This window comes from Macaca nemestrina, chromosome 1 (genome assembly GCF_043159975.1).
Source record: "Macaca nemestrina isolate mMacNem1 chromosome 1, mMacNem.hap1, whole genome shotgun sequence".
In the NCBI taxonomy this organism is placed as follows: Eukaryota; Metazoa; Chordata; class Mammalia; order Primates; family Cercopithecidae; genus Macaca; species Macaca nemestrina.
The window spans coordinates 207,101,482-207,122,553 of record NC_092125.1 but is presented as its reverse complement, the minus strand read 5'-3'; the positions used below and the strand labels follow the sequence as shown (position 1 = coordinate 207,122,553).

The 21,072-nt window shown below is 49.5% G+C and overlaps 1 protein-coding gene across 2 annotated transcripts; it reads right to left on the bottom strand.

Moving 5' to 3' along the window:
- Positions 1–380: 380 nt before the first annotated feature.
- On the bottom strand, positions 381–12,605 carry LOC105494521 (keratinocyte differentiation factor 1). 2 transcript variants are annotated; one of them, XM_011763021.2, is made up of 4 exons: positions 12,487–12,605; positions 2,858–3,928; positions 1,873–1,947; positions 381–1,349 (listed from the first exon to the last, which is right to left on the bottom strand). In XM_011763021.2, the coding sequence occupies exons 2-4, from the start codon at positions 3,894–3,896 to the stop codon at positions 1,267–1,269; spliced, it is 1,197 nt and encodes a 398-aa protein (XP_011761323.2). In that variant the 5' UTR covers positions 3,897–3,928; positions 12,487–12,605; the 3' UTR covers positions 381–1,266. The 2 variants fall into 2 exon arrangements, with proteins under 2 accessions (XP_011761323.2, XP_011761324.2); XM_011763022.2 differs by lacking the exon at positions 12,487–12,605 and adding an exon at positions 5,303–5,390.
- Between the last annotated feature and the right edge of the window lie 8,467 nt (positions 12,606–21,072).

The following is a 21,072-nucleotide window of genomic DNA, read 5'->3' as shown; positions in this document are numbered from 1 at the left end:
ATACTGGTGAAAACCACAGTGCTGGCCGGGCACGATGGCTCACACCTGTAATCCCAGAACTTTGGGAGGCTGAAGTGGGCAGATCGCCTGAGGTCAGCAGTTTGAGACCAGCCTGACCAACATGGAGAAACCCTGTCTCTACTAAAAAATACAAAATTAGCCAGGCATGGTGGCTCATGCCTGTAATCCCAGCTGCTCGGGAGACTAAGGTAGGAGAATCGCTTGAACCCGAGAGGCAGAGGTTGCGATGAGCCGAGATCGCGCCATTGCACTCCAGCAGCCTGGGCAACAAGAGTAAAAACTCCATCTCAAAAAAAAAAAAAAAAAGAAAACCACAGTGCTCTGTTACCACCACAGAGAGAGTGGGAGAGGAGCATCAGGTCCAAGGCTGGGTAGGGCCAACAAATGATCAGGGCTTTGGGGAAACGGGGCTGGGCAGAAGCAGGCCAGCCTGCAGGTGGTGGACTGGGAGAGCAGAGGCAGTTCAGACAGGTCTCCCTCGAAGAACCTCTCAAACAGTGTCAGAAACCATTTATCCAACCTTTCTCAGGCACAGACTCTGTGCTTGGTTCTTTATCTCCTGGAACTCACAGTGAACCTGAAATGGGGGCATTACTCCCATTTTATTCTTCCTACTTCAACTGCAGAGCACTAAGCCAGTCTGGACACCTATATCCTGTCTCCCGCTCTGCGCAGCAGTTAAATGAAGGCAGACGGGAGAGAAAGGACAGCCAAGATAAGCAGGCAGATACCAATTACCTTTTCCTTAAAACTATGGTCATGTTAACATACAGAACATCAGCCAAGAACCAGAACCAACTGCTTAACATAACATAGAGTGGGCCCTGCCCACCCCCCAATACAATATATTTAAGATAAGCTTCTTTTAGCCGTTGAATTCCCCCAGGGAGGGAGAAGTTTGTATGATTGGTGAGGGTGGCAATACGGGGATGGAGTCAGGGTTCACTCCCAGAAGGTAATGCCTAAGTCCTTACTTTCCATGATCAGGCCACCTGAAGACCATGAGCAGGAAGGAAGAGGCCCAGGCAGGGATCAGACCAGCTGGGGATGCAAAGAGATGTAGACCCTATGGCCCAGTGAAATGCACATGGTCCAGGAACCCAGTCAGCCAAGGCAGGAGGAGCCAGAGTGGGCACTGCTTCAGGTCTAAGGCCCAGCCCCTCCCGCAGGGGTTCCTGGTCCCCCTCTTCATTCTGTAGGCTGTGCTTCTCCCAGAAACGGTGTGGCAGCTGGGCCTGGCAGGGGTTAGCAGTACACCTGGAGCAAGGGTGCCCCCGATGAGTCTGTGTCGGTGCCCTGGAAGGATGAGTCATGGCTGGCTGGGTACCCTGGTGGGAAGGAGAGGAGAGGAGGAAACAGGCTCAGGGGAAGGAGCTCATCCAGATCCCACGACCAGGGAGAAGCCTGCTGAGAAGGAGCAGAGTGGGACTTGAGCCTGGGTCAGTCTGATCCTGGCTGGATGACCCACTCAGTTTATTGACCTGTCTGAGCCCTAGCCTCCCTTTGTGTAAAAGGATAATGATCTCACTCCCGGGGGTTGTTGTCAAGGGCAGTAAGACCACAACAGAACCACACAGGGTGCCTTTCCAGCACCATGCTGGATGGTTCTCCACCCACTACTTTCCTAGTCATCTGGGCGTGGGGTCTGATCACTTTCAGCTTGCCTGTTCTGGGCACCTGCACCCACTTTAAGTCAGCTTGCTGGATGGAGATGGGTCTGTGGCTGCTTAGGCCCCCATCCCTTTTTGATGTCATCCTCACCACTCCAAGAGAAAGCTGAGAGAGGAGCATGTAAGGGACCCCTAGGGTAGTCCCCCACCCTCCACACCCCTCGTTAGGTCAGGACCACACCTGGAGCTCCATAAGGCCTCAGCTTCCGGGCGATGGCATCTGCAGTCGTCTCCTGGGAGATCTGCACTGTCAGCTCTAGGGAGGGAACGTGAGGCAGGCAGTGGTCATTAGCACATTCTTTCAACCTCATTTCCTACTTCTGTTCCCAGCTCGATGAAGGAGGAGCCACTCACTCCTGGCCAGGGCTAGAAAAATAATGCTTAAAGGCCGGGCGCGGTGGCTCAAGCCTGTAATCCCAGCACTTTGGGAGGCCGAGACGGGCGGATCACGAGGTCAGGAGATCGAGCCCATCCCGGCTAACAGGGTGAAACCCCATCTCTACTAAAAAAAAAAATACAAAAAGCTAGCTGGGCGAGGTGGCGGGCGCCTGTAGTCCCAGCTACTCGGGAGGCTGAGGCAGGAGAATGGCGGGAACCCGGGAGGCGGAGCTTGCAGTGAGCTGAGATCCTGCCACTGCACTCCAGCCTGGGCGACAGAGCGAGACTCCGTCTCAAAAAAAAAAAAAAAAAAAAAAAAAATTAATGCTTAAAAAAAGACACATAGACAACGTGTGCATGCGCAGAGTGATGGATGAGTAGGAGTTTTGGTTAGCCCAGAACAGGTCAGAGGTCCAACTTCACGTGGGTCCCTAGGTCCTGTTAACCAGACCAGGCCTAGAAGCTACTCTGGCATGAGACAGCAGGGGAGAGGAGCCTTTTGGGAAAACTTGTTGAATGCAGAGGGAACCTTGTCCTTTCTGGGGACAGCAGCGATGGCCAGAGAGCTCTCCCAGGGTCTGCATGCTTCTCTCAGCCTTGCTCAGACCTCACAGGGAAGGGCCAGAGTGGGAGCTGGGGAGGGGGAATGCAAGAGTTGACACAAAGGAGGAGGAAGGGCAGGGACTGGCTGAGGGGTACACCCACAGTGGCCAAAGACCCCATTCCAACCCTCCCCTGGCCAGAGCCTCCCCTACTCTGCCCCTCAGCCCCATGGGGCCCCCACCTACCATCCTGGCTGAGACCTGAGCCCACCATGGTCTCATGGCCACTGTCAGGGGCAGCAGTGGTGGGGGCAGCAGCCCGAGTTGAACGACCCTCCGAGGTCTGTGGGCGAGCACGGCTCTTTCGGGTACTAATGCGAATGATCCCGCGTACCAGGCGGCCCTCAGCATCCTGCTCATCCAGGTGGTAGTCCTGCGTGATGCTGCTGATAAGGTCCGAGATCTTACTGGTCTTCTCCAGGAACACAGTGTCTGATGTGCACTTGGCCAGCTCATCGATCTGGTGTACGCTGAACAGCTCTGTCAGCTTCTTGAAGATGAGCACATCAATCTCTCGGCTCGACATGGAGCCACTGCCCATCTCGGGCAGGTCCAGGTCCGACTCATGGAAAGAGTAGTACTCCTCGGAGCCACGAGGACTACTGACAAGGGTGCTGGGCAGGCTGTGTCTCATGGGTGGGGGATCGGCCAGTGGCTCCTTGCAGCAGGAGTCCACATCAGGGGCTAGGGAGGTGGCCCTGGGATAGGGATACACAGGGATGCCTTTGAGCTTAACGTCGGGATAGCTGAAGCTGCTGCCCATGGTTGACTTGAGTCGCTGGCCATCCCGCCGGCTGGGGGGTGCACGGTCAGGGCTAGGGGGCACTCCATTGTGCTCCTTGGTCCAGTTGGCTTCGGCAGCCCCCTCAGTGGAGTCCTCAGTAGAAAGGCAGGGGCTGCAGCCCCGCACACAGGCTCCACAGCGCTGGAGGCAATCCCGGCAGCGGCGGAAACAGAAGGCAGCCCGGCACCACTCCCACACCCAGGGTCGCCAGAGCAGGCAGCAGGCAGGGGACTCAGTGGCCGGCTCAGCAGAGCCAGAGATGAAGGTAATGCTCTCTGGCCCATGGTGACCAGGGTCCTTGGGGTCTGGTCTACGGGTGCGGCGGCTTGGTGGGTGCTGAGGTGGTTTATCATATGTCTCCAGACACAGCTCTGTTGGCCGCTCCCAGGGTCCCAAGCGTGGAGGCCCAGATGCTGGGCGGGGGTGTCCAGGGCGGGGCATGGCTCATTGCATGGTTTGCAGCAGCCAGGCACCTGCAGAGGAGAGGCCAGGAAGGGGTCAGGATCAGAAGTCAGGGACTAACTCCTGGGATGACTTGAGCAGCTTCACACTTCTAGTTTCTCAGAGGCCTGGGATGTGGAGGGACCCAAGTATGCCCATAAACTCTCATATCTTGTGGCCCTCCCTCCACAAAGTCTCTGTGGTCTAACCCAGATTTCAAAATTCCCTGTGACTTAGGCTTATTGGGATGGCTATGAAAGGTTGAACATCTTATCTGAAATGCCTGGGTCCAGAAATGTTTTGGATTCTGGATTGTGGATTGTATACATTATACTCACCTGTTAAGCATTCCTCATCCAAAAATCTGAAATGCTCCAATGAGCATTTCCTTTAACTATCATCCTGGTGCTCAACTTTCAGATTTTGTAGTGTTTTGGATTTTTGGATTAGGGATACTCAATCTCTCAATCTGTATTTAAAAATAATCTCCCTTCCCCCAGAAAATAATGAGTGTTGGCAATAATGTGGAAAAACTGGAACCCTTGTGCATTTCTGGTGGGAATGTAAAACAGTGCAGCTGCTATGGAAAACAGTATGGTGGTTCCTCCAAAAATTAAACATCAAATTACCACATGACCCAGCAATTCCACTCTGGATATATACCCAACCTAATTGAGAGCAGAGACTCCGATGTTTAGACCAATGTTCACAGCAGCATTATTCACAATAGCCAAAAGGTGGAAACAATCCCAGTTTCTACCAATGGATGAATGACTAAACAAAATGTGGTATATACATACAATGGAATATTATTCAGCCTTAAAAAGGAAAGGAAATTCTTTTTTTTTTTTTTTGAGACAGAGTCTCGCTCTGTCGCCCAGGCTGGAGTGCAGTGGCACAATCTCCGCTCACTGCAAGCTCCGTCACCTCCCAGGTTCACGCCATTCTCCTGCCTCAGCCTCCCGAGAAGCTGGGACTACAGGCGCCCGCCACCATGCCTGGCTAATTTATTTTTTATTTTTTTTAGTAGAGACGGGGTTTCACCGTGTTCGCCAGGATGGTCTCGATCTCCTGACCTTGTGATCCGCCCACCTTGGCCTCCCAAAGTGCTGGGATTACAGGCGTGAGCCACTGCACCCGGCCCAGGAAAGGAAATTCTTATACATGCTGCAACATGGATGAACCTTGAAGAACTTATGCTAAGTGAAATAAGCCAGACACTAAAGGACAAACAGCCGGGGTGTGGTGGCTCATGCCTGTAATCCCAGCAATTTGGGAGGCTGAGATGGGTGGATCACTTGGGCACAGGAGTTCGAGACCAGCCTGGCCAACATGGTGAAAGCCATCCCTACTAAAAATACAAAAATTAGCCGGGCATGGTGGTGCACACCTGTAGTCCTAGTTACCTGGGGGACTGAGGTGGGAGGACCACTTGAGCCTCGGAGGTGGAGACTGCAGTGAGATGAGATCGTGCCATTGCACTCCAGCCTGGGCAACAAAGCCAGACCCTGTCTCAAAAAAAAAAGACAAATATTGTAATATTCCACTTGTATGACATCTCTAGAATAGTCAAATTCATAGAGACACAAAGTAGAATGGTAGTTGCCCGGTGCTGGGGACAGAGGGAACTGGGGAGTTAGTGTTGAATGGGTAGGGAGTTTCAGCTGGGGAAGATGAAAAAGGTCTGGAGATGGATGGGCAATAGTTGTACAACAATGTGAATGTATTTAATACCACAGGAATGATGCTTAAATATGTTTTGTTTTTTCTTTTTTTTTCTTTTTTTTTTTTTGAGATGGAGTCTTGCTCTGTCACCCAGGCTGGAGTGCAGTGGCCGGATCTCAGCTCACTGCAAGCTCCGCCTCCCGGGTTTACGCCATTCTCCTGCCTCAGCCTCCCGAGTAGCTGGGACTACAGGCGCCCGCCACCTCGCCCAACTAGTTTTTTATATTTTTTTTTAGTAGAGACGGGGTTTCACCGGGTTAGCCAGGATGGTCTCGATCTCCTGACCTCGTGATCTGCCCGTCTTGGCCTCCCGAAGTGCTGGGATTACAGGCTTGAGTTTTTGTTTTTTTTTTTTTTACATGGAGTCTCACTCTGTCACTGAGGCTGGAGTGCAGTGGTACCATCTCGGCTCACTGCAACCTCTGCCTCCCCGGTTCAAGCGATTCTCTTGCCTCAGCCTCCCAAGTAGCTAGGATTACAGGCACATGCCACACGCCCAGCTAATTTTTGTATTTTTAGTAGAGACAGGATTTGGCCATGTTGGCCAGGCTGGTCTCGAACTCCTGACCTCAGGTGATCCCCCCACCTCAGCCTCCCAAAGTGCTGGGATTACAGGTGTGAGCCATGGCACCCGGCCCTTAAATGTGGTCTCTGTTTTTTTTGTTTTTTGTTTGTTTGTTTGTTTGTTTAGACGGAGTTTTGCTCTTGTTGCCCAGGCTGCAGTGCAATGTCGTGATCTCGGCTCAATGCAACCTCCTCCTCCCGGGTTCAAGCGATTCTCCTGCCTCAGCCTTCTGAGTAGCTGAGATTACAGGTATGCACCACCACGCCTGGCTAATTTTGTATTTTTTTTAGTAGAGATGGTGTTTCTCCATGTTGGTCAGGCTGATCTTGAACTCTCGCCCTCAGGTGATCTGCCCGCCTTAGCCTCCTAAAGTGCTGGAATTACAGGCATGAGCCACTGTGCCCGGCCAAATGTGGTTTCTTAAAAAAAAGGTTAGGCCAGGTGCAGTGGCTCATGCCTGTAATCCCAGCACTTTGGGAGGCTGAGGTGGGTAGATGATTTGAGGTCAAGAGTTCTAGACCAGCATGGCCAACATGGTGAAACCCTGTCTCTACTAAAAATACAAAAATTAGCTGGGTAAGGTGGTGGGCACATGTAATCCCAGTTACTGAGGAGGTTGAGGCAGGAGAATCACTTGAACCCAGGAGGCAGAAGTTGCAGTGAGCCAAGATGGCGCCACTGCACTCCAGCCTGGGCGACAGAGTGGCAAGACTCTGTCTCAAAAAAAAAAAAAAACAAAAAAAGGTTAATAAGGTACTTTTTTTTTTTTTTTTTTGAGATGAGAGTCTCGCTTTGTCACCCAGGCTGGGGTGAAATGGCACGAACTCAGCTCACTGCAACCTCCGCCTCCCAGGTTCAAGAGATTCTCCTGCCTCAGCCTCCAGAGTAGCTGGGATCACAGGCATACGACATCACGCCCGGCTAATTTTTGCATTTTTAGTAGAGATGGGGTTTCGCCATGTTGGCTAGGCTGGTCTCGAACTCCTGACCTCAGGTGATCTGCCCACCTCAACCTCCCAAAGTGCTGGAATTACAGGCATGAGTCACCGCACCCGGCCTAATACGGTAACTTTTATAGCTATTTTACAGAAAGATCTCCTGGATCTCACTTTCTGTGAAGTGGTCTCCCCCAGTTTCTTCCTGCTGTTGGTAAGTTTTTCTTGTTGAGAGTCTCTGTGGCTGCTGAACAAATGCCTTTTCATAAGACTTGCTATGGAACCTGATCATTAACACTTATTTCCCTCCCCTGGTCCTTCAAATCAGATCTGGGAATGTAAGAGGTCCCCTGTCAATATTTCAGTCTTACTCACATTTGCCCTGCTAGCAACATTTAACACCAAGCCCTGTTGGTGTCCTTTGATTAGATAAAAATGCTGAACCACAAAATTTGTCTTCTTTCCCATTCTGACCTGGTTGCTAGGAAGCTCAGAGCTAAGACTTCATTCACTTCATAAACACTGAGGCTGGCCCTGTGCTGGATACTGTAGAACCAAAAATGAATGAACTACAGATCCTGTTCTTGATGATTCACACATGGTTTTGTAGGGAAAACAGATGCTTAAAAGTTTATAAGATGAGGGCTGGGCACAGTGGCTCATGCCTGTAATCCCAGCACTTTGGGAGGCTGAGGCGGGCGAATCATGAAGTCAGGATTTCGAGACCAGCCTGACTGACATGGTGAAACCCTGTCTCTACTAAAAATACAAAAATTAGCTGAACGTGGTAGAGCGTGCCTGTAATCCCAGCTACTCAGGAGGCTGAGGCAGGAGAATCGCTTGAACTTGGGAGGCAGAGATTGCAGTAAGCCCAGATCGCACCACTGCACTCCAGCCTATGCAACAGAGACTCCGTCTCAAACAAACAAAGAAACAAGTTTGTAAGATGGAGCATGTAGGATATATGAAGCGTCATGGGAGTAAATAACTCTGCCTGAGAGAAGGAAGATTATGCAGTAGTGTATTTGGGAAGGTCCTTGATTTCATGTAGGGGTTTGCCAGGCAGTAACCATCCTTAGCTTGGATTTTCTGAGACACTGATCCCTTATCCTTTTATTCCTGATTTAATGGCACTGGGGTCTGAAACTGGGGGTGCGTGATGAACATGGAACTGGGCATCGGGATATCTGTGTTTTAGTTCTAGTTCTGGCCCTAATCTAACCCCAGATTTGGCACTGGGGAAAATTAATGCCACCTCCCTAAAGAGGACCATCATTATCTCTCACCCAAATACTGTCACAGCCCCCATTCTGGCCACCTCCATTCCCTCTTACTTGCTGTAACAAGTAAAAACTTTAAAATGTTTAGAGGAACATGGCAGATACCACTTTAATCAAATGATCAAAGATAGTATCACCATAATGGGATGAACTGACATCATGTTCCTCTTGATACTATGTACTAAGGAGGATACAACTCACGAAGTATTCCTGTCAAAAATGCATAACCTAAATGTAATCATGAGGAAATAACAGACAAGCCCAAGTTGAGAAACATGACAACTAAATGCAATGTGATCCTAGATAGGATCCTGGATTGGGAGGAAAAATTGGAAATTGAATAATGTAAATAACTGGTGAAATATGTTATTTGATAGTATTATATCAATGTTACATTTTCTGAATTTGATTACTGTGGTTATATAAGATAATGTTCTATTATTAGGAAACATACACTGAAGCACTTGGGGATAAAGGGCAGGATATCTGTAACCTAATCTCAAATGGTTCAAACACAAATGAACAGAAGGTATGTGTGTGTACAGAAAGGGAAAGAGGGAATGTTACCCACTGGTAAATGGGGATGTGAAAGATACAGTTCTTTTATTTTTTATTTTATTTTATTTTTAGAGATAAGGTCTCCCTCTGTCACCCAGATTGTAGTGCAGTGGTGTAATCATAGCTCAATGAAACCTCAAACAACTGGGCTCAAGTGATCCTCCTGCCTCAGCCACTTGAGTAGCTAGGACTACAGGTGCATACCACCCTGTCCCACTAGTTTTTTGTTTTGGTTTGGTTTTTGGTAGATATGGGATCTTGCTAGGTTGCTCAGGCTGGTCTTGAACTCCTGGCCTCAAGTGATCCTCCTGCCCTGGCCTCCCAAAGTGCTGGGATTACAGGCATAAGCCTCTGTGCCTGACCTAGGATACAGTTCTTTAACCATTCCTACAACTCTTCAACCTACTCTCCTGGCCCTACTCAGCACTCCTTCTCCAGGGACCCTCTGGAATCGCTAGTCAGATGGGAGGCCCTCTCCCCATGACCTTCGGCTGGGCTGTCAGCTGGGTCAGCCATGTACTGATTGTTTGAGGATAAGTCTATGTCCCCGAGGACCATGACCCTGAAATGCAGGGACTGTGTGTAATTCTTTTCTTCCTCAGTGTCTAGAACAGCGTTTGGTACACTAGGTGCCTCAGGGGACTGACACATTCCAGGTTGCCTCAGGGTAGAATCAGGACCATTGGGTAGAAAGAAAAAAGACTTAGGCTCTAGGTTGACCAGAGTATGGATGGAGGATAGGAGGTGACAGGGAGTGAAATCCCATCTGCAAAGGTATCCCAATTAAAATTGTAACAGGTGATTTTAAATTCCCTTGCAATCCGAGGCAAGTGGTTAAAAATTGTTGCTTTAGTTTGAGAAATGTGGGGTTGGGTATGGATTCATACATCCACGGAATTAACAGATATTTACTGAGGGCCCATTGTGTGCCACATGCTGGATTTATTATTATTATTATTATTAAGACAGTCTCACTCTGTCACCAACGATGGAGTGCATGGCACGATCTTCGCTCGCTGCAACCTCTGCCTCCCGGGTGGAGGCAACTCTCATGCCTCAGCCTCCCGAGTAGCTGGAACTACAGGTGCATGCCACCACACCCAGCTAAATTTTTTGTATTTTTAATAGAGATGGGGTTTCACCATGTTGGCCAGGCTGGTCTTAAGCTCCTGACCTCAAGTGATCCACCTGCCTCAGCCTCCCAAAGTGCTGAGATTACAGGCATAAGCCATGGTGCCTGGCCAGCTGTTCTAAATTCTTTTTTTTTTTTTTTTTTTTTTGAGATGGAGTCTCGCTCTGTTGCCCAGGCTGGAGTGCAGTGGCACGATCTTGGCTCACTGCAACCTCTGACTCCCCGGTGCAAGCGATTCTCCTGCCTCAGCCTCCCGAGTAGCTCAGCCTCCGAGTAGCCTCCCAGGCGCATGCCACCACGCACGGCTAATTTTTTGTATTTTTAGTAGAGACGGGGTTTCACCATGTTAGTCAGGATGGTTTCGATCTCCTGACCTCGTGATCCACCCGCCTTGGCCTCCCAAAGTACTGGGATTACAGGCGTGAGCCACCACGCCCGGCCCAGCTGTTCTAAATTCTATGGATAAAGTGATAAAACAGACAAAATCCCTCAACCTCAGGAGTTTACACTCCAGTGAGAGTTGATTATTGATGGCTTACACTGTTCTAAGTACTTCAGACATAATAACCAATTAATTTTCACAACCCTCTTTGTAATATTATTACCTGTATTATTATACTGAAGCACAGACAGGTTAAATAAGTTGTCCAAAGGCATACACCTATCTGTACACAATTGGCCTGGCCCCAGACTGTTATCCACTACCCCATCCCATGTATTACTTGGGAGGAAAGAGGCAGTCAAAGCTGCCAGCTGCCAGCTCCATGGACCAGCGTGTGCCCAGAGAGAGCCCATGTTGGGAGCCCTGTCTTCCAGGCTCAAGCCTTCAGGAGAGTGGACAAATCTACAGTTAACCATGCTGAGCTGGGAGGTATCTGGGGCTCCTGAGGATGGGCTGGCTATTTTCTTTTCCCCCAACCTCCAAAGCTTCAGGACTCGCTAATATTGATTAAATTAATCCAACAGGTATTTATTGAGCACCAACGAGGTGCCCAGCGTTGTGCTAAATGCTGAGAAAACAGCAGTGAATGGGCCAGAGGACTTTTCACCTTATTTGACTCTCACAATTGCTCTGTAAATAAGTAGTATATCTCCTTTTCACAGATCAGGAATCTGAAGCTCAGAAAGGTAAAGTGACTGGCCCAGAGACACCTAGCAAGAGAGGGCTGGAGTAGGATTTGCACTGTGGTCCGCCAAGCTCTGGAGCCTGCGTACTTTGTGTGTGCCACACATCTCCAGCGGGACTGGGATGAGAAGAGAGGCAAGACCTGGGATAAGAACAATGCCTGCCTCAGTTCCCCACTTCCCTCCAGCCATTGAACGCTCCTGAAGTCAAACTCAGGCAGTTTCTTCCAGGCTATATATATCTCCCCGACCCTGCTGCTGCCACCGCCCCGCCACCACCCCGCCCAATCCTAGGAACCCTGGTCACTTGGTTTAGTGAGGGGAGGCTCCCTGTCCCTATTGTGGCTTGAGGCAAGATTCTTAACCTCGCTTTCCTCATTTTTTAATAAGGAGAGACTACTATCTTCATGCCCCGCCAATCTCGTGAGATTTAAATGAAATATTGAGTGAGGGGGCTTTCCGCAGTGGCATTGCACATGGGAGGGGCTAGGTCACTGGGCGCTCTAAGGCACCGCAAGGATCTTCCCGGAGTTCAGATGGTCCCGGCCAGCCCTCCCTGGATTTCTCTCTGATGCTTCCCTCTTCCCCATTAGTCTCGCGAACACACACACACTCAAGGGTCTATGTACCGTCTCCTCCTCCCAGGGTCCCCAGGACAGGCCCGGCCGCACCAGCCTCTGCCCCCAGCCCAGTGCCAAGCCTCGGACACCGGGCCGGGGAGGACCACCCCAGTCCTGCTCGAGAAACAGCCGTCGGCTCAGTGCACCCCCGGCCTCCTGCCCCAAAGGTGCAGCCCAAGACTCCCATATCCGCCGGCACCTGGTCCTGGGGACAAGGAAGAACCAGACCCTGGCACTGCCCCTCGGGCTACCACAGCCCCTATGCCAGCTCTGCCCTCGGGGCGAGCACTACACTCTCCAGCTGCAAGGGCCCTACCCCGCGGGCGGACCCAGCCTCCCTCCCGTCCCGACGCGGTTCCTTGGGGTGAGCACCAGCCTTTGCCCCATCCCGACGCTGCCCCTCGGTGGGCGCGGCCCCCGCACCCAGCCAGTGGAGCCCTGAGAGCGAACGCGGCCCCTCACCCCATTCTGCGCGCCCAGCCCGGGCGCCCGCTCAGGCCGCTCCCCAGCCCGGCCCGCGCACCCCGGAAGTAGGAGGGTGGCCCCGAGGAACCGGGCCCGGGACCCTCCCCTGTCCGGGCTCAGCCTCGGGGGCTCCCCACAGCGGCGCCGCCCTGGTTTGCGCCCCCTCGGGCCCGCGCGGGGCTTACCTGTCCCGCCAGGTGAGTCGCCTCCGGCTCAGCCCCTCCCCCACCCCCTCGCCGCTCACCTGGGGCGCAGGTGAGTGTCTCGCGGGAGCGCTGCACGGGCCGCCGCTAGGGACACACTTCCTGCCTCCGCGAAGCGCCGCCGCGCACCTGGACCGAGGCCCCGCCCCTGGGCTCTGTGGGGCTGCGCGGGCCCGCTCGGGTGCTCGGCCTTTCGGCCTAGTCCGAGTAGGTGAGATGTGGCGGAGAGGGGTCGAGAGGCGCTGGGGCTCAGTCTCCTCTTCTATTCAACAGGCTAGTGGTCCTGTCAGTCTCTGAGCACCTGTGGAGCTCCTGCCGGGACATAAAGCTCCAACTCAAAGGGAAGCTCTCTTCTGGGAAGCTTTCCCTGACCCTAAGTCTATCTGTTTTTCTGTTGCATAGAACAGTCCCTGTACTCAGCACACTGTCGTTTTCTTGTCTTCTGTCTCTTCCTTTAGCTTCCTTCCTTACAGGGTTTGGTCTTGTTCCCCTGTGTTCCTGGTGCTCAGCACAGGTCCTGGCACATACTAGGTACTCAACAAATATTTTCCACTGAATGAGGCCCTAGGCCCCAATCTCTCCCTTTGCCCTGAGGCAGAACTGGGAGCCTGGGCCACTGATCAGTTGACCTTTTCTTTTTTTCAGAGAAATCTGCAGGTACCTCAGCTCTGGGGCCCTGAGTAGGGTAGAGGAGGGGTCCAGGATATGCAGCTCTGAAAGATACATCCAGGATCAAAAGTGGTGGCCAAAATGGGCCATGGTCACTACATCCAAAAAAGGTCTCTGCAAGAGGCATCACCATTGAATGTCAAGAAGGCAAGGCTCAGACTGTCCTGGGTTACTATTCCTCTTAATATTAATAACAACTCAATAACTTAACAATAGCATTAATAAACAAGTGACTTGGCCAGGCGCGGTGGCTCACGCCTGTAATCACAGTACTTTGAGAGGCTGAGGCGGGCGGATCACGAGGTCAGGAGTTCGAGACCAGCCTGGCCAACATAGTGAAACCCTGTCTCCACTAAAAATACAAAAAATTAGCCGGGTGTGGTGGCGGGCACCTGTAATCCCAGCTACTCTGGAGGCTGAGGTAGGAGAATGGCTTGAACCTGGGAGGTGGAGGTTGCAGTGAGCCAAGATTGCGCCATCAACTCTAGCCTGGGCGACAGAGCGAGACTCCGTCTCAAATAAATAAATAAATAAACAAACAAACAAGTGACTTTTAGGGTGCATCTCCAGGAGCCATGCATGCCAAAACTGTTAATCTGTGAAGTGGGTCAGGTATTATCATATCAATTTTACAGTAAGAGAAAACTGAAGCTTAGAGAAGGGACATTGTTTGCTGAGGCAGTTGGCACAAACTGACTTTGGGCAAGGCACTTTCCTCCTCTAAACCTAATCTCTGGAGATAGTAGTACCTTTCTTCCACTGGGAGGATTAAAAGAGATAATGGATGCAACAAGAAGATATCACTGGGATGCATCAGGCATAGGTGTTCAATTTCCACCAGAGACCCTCCACCCCAGAGCCTCCCACCACATCTTGTCCACATTCCCTCCTGAGGAAGGTGGCACATTGTATTCTTATTTGGAGCTCAGAGAATGAGTCACATCCTCACTTCACAGTCACATCTTGTGCAGTTGAACATCTGTGTACTCTGAAACCTAGCAAGTCCATTCCTATGTACAGCCACAGTAAGCTCTTGTACAATGCACCAGTAGAGAATGTATACAAGAATGTTAGTAGAAATATTGTTTGTGGTAGCCTCAAACCGAAAACACGAAAACATGGAAATGCTACTGACAGGAGATAGAGAAATGTGCGATATTCATGCAAAGGAATTAATTATAGAGCAGTAGAAAATGAATGAAAAATAGCAACATGGCTGGATCATGGTAATATAATATTGAATTGAAAAAAGGCAAATCTCAGAAGACTACATATGGAATGACATCCTTTATATGTTTCAAAAATAACTAGAACTACTACATTTAAGCATAATATTTGGTTGAACCATATGAATTTGCTGTTATTGACCTGTTTTGATCTAAAAGTAATGGCAAATTCATGTGCTTCAGCCTAATTTTTATGTGGAAAAAAAACCATTTAAGAAAAGAGCAAGGGGTTGGGTGCAGTGGCCTGGGCCTGTAATCCCAGCTACTTGGGAGGCTGAGGCAAGAGAATCTCTTGAGCCAATGAGTTCAAGACCAGCCTGGGCAACATAGCAAGACCCTAGCCCAAAAAAGAAAGGAAAGAAAAGAGCAAGGGAATGAGAAACACAAAGTTCAGAATAATGAATACCTGGGGGGCTAGGCATGGTGGCTCATGCCTATAATCCCAGCTCTTTGGGAAGTCAAGGATTTGGGAGGATTGGTTGAACCCAGGACATCAAGACCAGCCTGGGCAACATAGAAGGACCTGTCTCTACGGAAAAAAAAAAAAAGAAAAAAGAAAAAAAGAAAGGCTGGGCATGCATCTGTAGTCCCAGCTACTTGGGAGGCTGTGACAGAAGGATTGCTTGAGCCCAGGAGTGAGCCATATTAACACCACTGCCCTGCCCTCCAGCCTGAAACACACACACACACACACACACACACACACACACACACACACACACACACACAATTACCTGGGGGAGGATGCAGAGATCCTCCTATTAAATCTACTTGTGGGAGAGAAACCCATAGGTAGATTTAATTTTTAGCAATGTTCTGATTTTTGTGTTGAATAGTGGATTCCGGAGGTTTCATTTTATAATGAATGAATGAAAAAATAGAAGTTTATGCTCTAATGCTAAATAATTAGAGTTAGTGTCACTTGCAAAGTTCTCAAGATATGCAAACACATGAGAGCCTAGGGTCTTATTTATTTTATTTTATTTTATTTTTTTGAGATGGAGTCTTGCTTTGTTGCCAGGCTGGAGTGCAGTGGCACAATCTCGGCTCATTGCAAACTCTGCCTCCCGGGTTCAAGCAATTCTGCCTCCTGAGTAGCTGGGACTGCAGGTGTGCACCACCTTGCCCAGCTAATTTTTGCATTTTTAGTAGAGACAGGGTTTCACCATGTTGGCCAGGATGGTCTCAATCTCTTGACCTCAATGATCCACCCACCTTGACCTCCCAACATGCTGGAATTACAGAAGTGAGCCAATGCGCCTGGCCTAGGTTCTTATTTAGTTTTTGTTGTTGTTGTTGTTGCTATTGTTGGAGACAGGGTCTCACTTTGTTACCGAGGCTGAAGTGCAGTGATGTGATCTTGGCTCACGGTAGCCTCCGCCTCCTGGGTTCAAGGAATCCTCCCACTTCAGCCTCCCAAGTAGCTGGGAGTATTATTTAGTTTTCTCCCCATTTATTTATTCATTCTTTAAAAAAAAAAAAAAAATTGGGCCGGGCACGGTGGCTCAAGCCTGTAATCCCAGCACTTTGGGAGGCCGAGACGGGCGGATCACGAGGTCAGGAGATCGAGACCATCCTGGCTAACATGGTGAAACCCCGTCTCTACTAAAAAATACAAAAAACTAGCCGGGCGCGGTGGTGGGCGCCTGTAGTCCCAGCTACTCGGGAGGCTGAGGCAGGAGAATGGCGTGAACCCGGGAGGCGGAGCTTGCAGTGAGCTGAGATCCGGCCACTGCACTCCAGCCTGGGCAGCAGAGCGAGACTCCATCTCAAAAAAAAAAAAAAAAGAAAAAAGAAAAATGCATACAGTGGCACAACCGCCACAGCAATCAAGATATAGATCAGTTCCATCACCCCCCAGAAATTCCCCTGAACCCCTCTGTGGTCAGTTCCTCCCCTTGACTCCAGCCCTTAACAACCATTGATCTTTCTTCTGTTTCCATAGTTTTGCTTTTTCCAGAACTTTAGTTGTAGAAGTGCAGAATTGCTCTACAAAATTCTAATTCTGTGGTACCTAAAATGCTGTGGATTAATAAGAATATGATGACTGAAGCAGCTCAGTGCTACTTTCCTTGCCTAGAAAGCAAAAAAGGAAGGAAGGAAGGAAGGAAGGAAGGAAGGAAGGAAGGAAGGAAGGAAGGAAATAAATATGATCTCTGAACCTCTGGCTATGCTTTCTGGTGAGTGTTTCGTGAAGAGTTTTGCAATAGGCACAAGGTAGCTGTTATAATTCTAATTATAGCCACACTGAAACTTCCCCTTTCTCTGCTCCTCTCCCTCCCTCACTCAAAGATACTGGGCCCTGTTCCCAAGGGTCCTTCCCATTGCCACGGTGCATATTCAATAACTCTGTCAAAAATCAATGATACTCTTGGGCCAGGCATGGTGGCTCATGCCTGTAATCCCAGCACTTTGGGAGGCCGAGGCAGGTGGATCACTTGAGATCAAAAGTTCGAGACCAGCCTGGTCAACATGGTGAAACCCTGTCTCTACTGAAAATACAAAATTAGCCAGGCGTGGTAGCAGGCGCCTGTAATCCCAGCACTTTGGGAGGCCGAGGCCGGCAGATCACCTGAGATCAGGAGTTCGAGACCAGCCTGGCCAACATGGTAAAACGCTGTCTGTACTAAAAATACAAAAATTAGCCAGGCATGGTGGCAGGCGCCTGTAATCCCAGCTACTCAGGAGGCTGAGGCAGGAGAATCGCTTGAACCTGGGAGGTGGAGGTTGCAGTGAGCCAAGAACACGCCATTGCACTCCAACCTGGGTAACAAGATCACAACTCTGTCTCAAAAAAAAATAAAAATAAAAAATAAAAAAATCAATGACACTCTAGATACATACACAAAATAATCAAAATAGGGCCTCAAACAGATACTTGTATGCCAGTGGTCTTTGCAGCATTATTCACAATAGCCAAAAGGTAGAAACAACCCAACAGATGAATGGATAAACAAAATGTGATATATATACGTGCAAGGGAATATTATTCAATCATAAAAACAATGAAGTTCTGACACATGCAACAACAGGGATGAACCTTGAAGATATTATGCTAAGTGAAATAAGCCAGATACAAAGGACAAATATTGTATGATTCTCACTTACATGAAATATCTAGAATAGTCGAATTCATAGAGATAAAGGTTAGCGGTTATCAGGGGCTGGAGGGAGAGGGGAATGGGGAGTTACTGCTTAATGGGTACATAGTCTCTGGAGTGATAAAAAAAAGTTTTGGAAGTAGATAGTTGTGATGGTTGCACAACACTGTGAATGTAATTAATGCCACAGACTTTATACTTTAAAATGGTTTAAATGGCAGATTTTATGTAGAAGTATTTTCCCACAATTAAAAACCAAACAATACCATATAATTTTTACTAGTCAATTTAAGTAAATAAATAAATAAATAACAAAACAAGCCAGGTGCGGTGACTCATGCCTGGTTTTTTGTTTGTTTGTTTGTTTGTTTTTTGAGACGGAGTCTCACTCTGTCGCCCAGGCTGGAGTGCAGTGGCCGGATCTCAGCTCACTGCAAGCTCTGACTCCCGGGTTTACGCCATTCTCCTGCCTCAGCCTCCCGAGTAGCTGGGACTACAGGCGCCCGCCACCTCGCCCGGCTAGTTTTTTGTATTTTTTAGTAGAGACGGGGTTTCACCATATTAGCCAGGATGGTCTCGATTTCCTGACCTCGTGATCCACCCGTCTCGGCCTCCCAAAGTGCTGGGATTATAGGCTTGAGCCACCGCGCCTGGCTGGGGACTCATGCCTGTAATTCCAACACTTTGGAAGGCTGAGATGGGCGGATCACCTGAGGCCAGGAGTTCGAGACCAGCCTGAATGACATGGTGAAACCCTGTCTCCGGTAAAAATACAAAAAAAAAATGCCAGATGTGGTGGCTCATGCCTGTAATCCCAGCTACTCGGGAGGCTGAGGCAGGAGAATTGCTTGAACCCAGGCGGCAGAGGTTGCAGTGAGCTGAGATTGCACCGTTGCACTCCAGCCTGAACGACAAGAGCGAAAATGTCTCCAAATAAATAAGTAAATAAATATAAATAAACAAATAAATAAAACAAACCCCCTCCCCACCAAAAAAAAAAAAAAGAAAAACAGTGACACTCTTTGAAGCAAAACAGAGTACCTTATAGGTCCATCATTGAGCTGGCAAAGGAGACACATCTACTGGGGTGAATTTTCCAGGTCACAACCTGCCTCTCCTGTGCACTTTCCTTTACAGTTTACAAAACAACACATTTTTTATTTGATCCTTATTACAGCCCTATGAGGTCGGCATCGTCATATTCATTTTTACAAGTGGGGAAACTGAGGCCATCAAGGTTAGACCATTTGCTCAAGGCCACACTTCGAATGAGTAGTGAAGCTGGGTGGGAACCCCATCTTTCTGATTCCCTATACAGTATTCCTTACTGTGCCCTCCTCCAAGCCCTTACAGCTGTGTCTGGGTTTCTTTCTTTCTTTCTTTTTTTTGAGACAGAGTGTTGATCTGTCTCCCAGGCTAGAGTGCAGTGGCATGATCTTGGCTCACAGAAACCTCTGCCTCCCAGGTTCCAGCGATTCTCCTGCCTGATTCTCCTGCCTCAGCCTCCCTAGAAGCTGGGACTACAGGCATGTGCCGCCACGCCTGGCTAATTTTTTGTATTTTTACTAGAAACGGGGTTTCATTGTGTTAGGCAGGATGGTCTCAGTCTCCTGACCTCATGATCCACCCACCTCAGCCTCCCAAAGTGCTGTGATTACAGGTGTGAGCCACCGTGCCCAGCGTGTCTGGGTTTCTTTCTAAGCAGAGTGGACAACTGCCTCTGTCATCAGCCTCTTGAGCTCAGTTTTTCCTTTTGGACTTGACCTGGGGCCATTGTCCCAATCCTCCATGGTTGCTCCACTCTCTTCAATTTTTACTTTTCTGATCACCGTCCTCAACCACCATTTAGGTTCCTGGGCTGGTGGTGACAGCTTGCAGGGAGAAGAGAGGTATCAAGGATGACGCTGGGCTTCCGGCTGTGTTACTGGATGAATGGAGATGACTGGAGAGGACAAGTTTGGGGTGTAAGAATGCAATGTAGTGTTAGACCTGTTGAATTTGAGGATCTGTAAGATAGCCCAGACATATCACCATTGTATCCATGGATGCCATTTCGGAGTGCTGTTTAGGAGCTGCAACACATACAGCATTGAGGCTGCGGAGGAGCTGTGGGTCAGGGGAATGTGGGCAATGGTATCTGGAGCTGGCTTCAGTCCGCCTGCCTCCCTTCCTTCCCTGGGTATCTGCTGCTTGCCTCTGGTGTGCTTCTCCCATGAGGGCACTAGGGGACAGCACACAGCAGTGGAAATTGCCAGAACTTCAGGGTCACAAGTTCTGACTTGGAATACTAGATGCTTAACTCTGCAGTGTGAACTTAGCCTCTTGGGACCTTAGCATTTCTTTTTTTTTTTTTTTTTTGGAAATGGAGTCTTGTTCTGTTGCCCAGGCTGGAGTGCAATGGTACGATCTTGGCTCACTGCAACCTCAGCCTCCTGGGTTCAAGCGATTCTCCTGCCTCAGCCTCTGGAGTAGCTGGGATTACAGGCGCGGGCCACCACGTGCAGCTAATTTTTGTATTTTTAGTAGAGACAGGGTTTCACCATGTGACCAGGCTGTTCTTGAATTCCTGACCTCAGGTGATCCGTCCACCTCGGCCTGCTAAAGTGCTGGGATTACAGGCATGAGCCACCATGCCCGGCCCGGACCTCAGCATTTCTCATCCAAAAATGGGTTTAACATGAGGCAGGACAATACAGTGGTTTAGAGCGTGAGCTCTGGAGCCATGGGATCTGAACTTGCGCCTCAGCTCATACACGTACCTGCTGTGTGTTCCTTTGGCCAAGTTATTGAACTCCTCTGTGCCTCAGATGCCCCATCTGTAAAGTGTGGGTAATAGCTTCATGTGGTTGTTACAACGAAGACCAGCACATAGTAAGTGCTAAACAGATGTTAACTATTTTATATTAACCCCTTTCCTCACCTCCACGCCCCACCCTCTGGCTCTCTGCCCTGCCATTCTGGGGCTGGGACTCTCAAAGGCAAGACCACTGCCTCTGAGAATAAGCCGAGCAAATTACTGGTATTGACCACGACTGCCTACAACTTGTTAGGTTTATTATGTGCCCTATTCCATTTAATCCCCATAATAAGGCCAGCAGGGTGGCTCACACCTGCAATCCCAGCACTTTGGGTGGCCAGGACAGGAGGATTGCTTGAGCTCAGGAGTTCAGACCAGGCTGGGAAACAGCAAGACCTTGTCTCTACCAAAAAAAAGGGAAAAAAATTAGCCAGTATGGTGATGCATGCCTGTGGTCCCAGCTACTCAGGAGGCTAAGGCAGGAGGATCACCCAGTGAGTGAGTCTGGGAGGTGAAGTTTGGTCAAGGTTGCAGTGAGCAGTGATCATGCCATTGCACTCCAGCCTGGGTGACAGAACAAGACCCTGTTTGTCCCCCCAGCAAAAAAAAAAAAAAAAAAAAGTAGGCCGGGCGCGGTGGCTCAAGCCTGTAATCCCAGCACTTTGGGAGGCCGAGACGGGCGGATCACAAGGTCAGGAGATCGAGACCATCCTGGCTAACATGGTGAAACCCCGTCTCTACTAAAAATACAAAAAACTAGCCGGGCGAGGTGGCG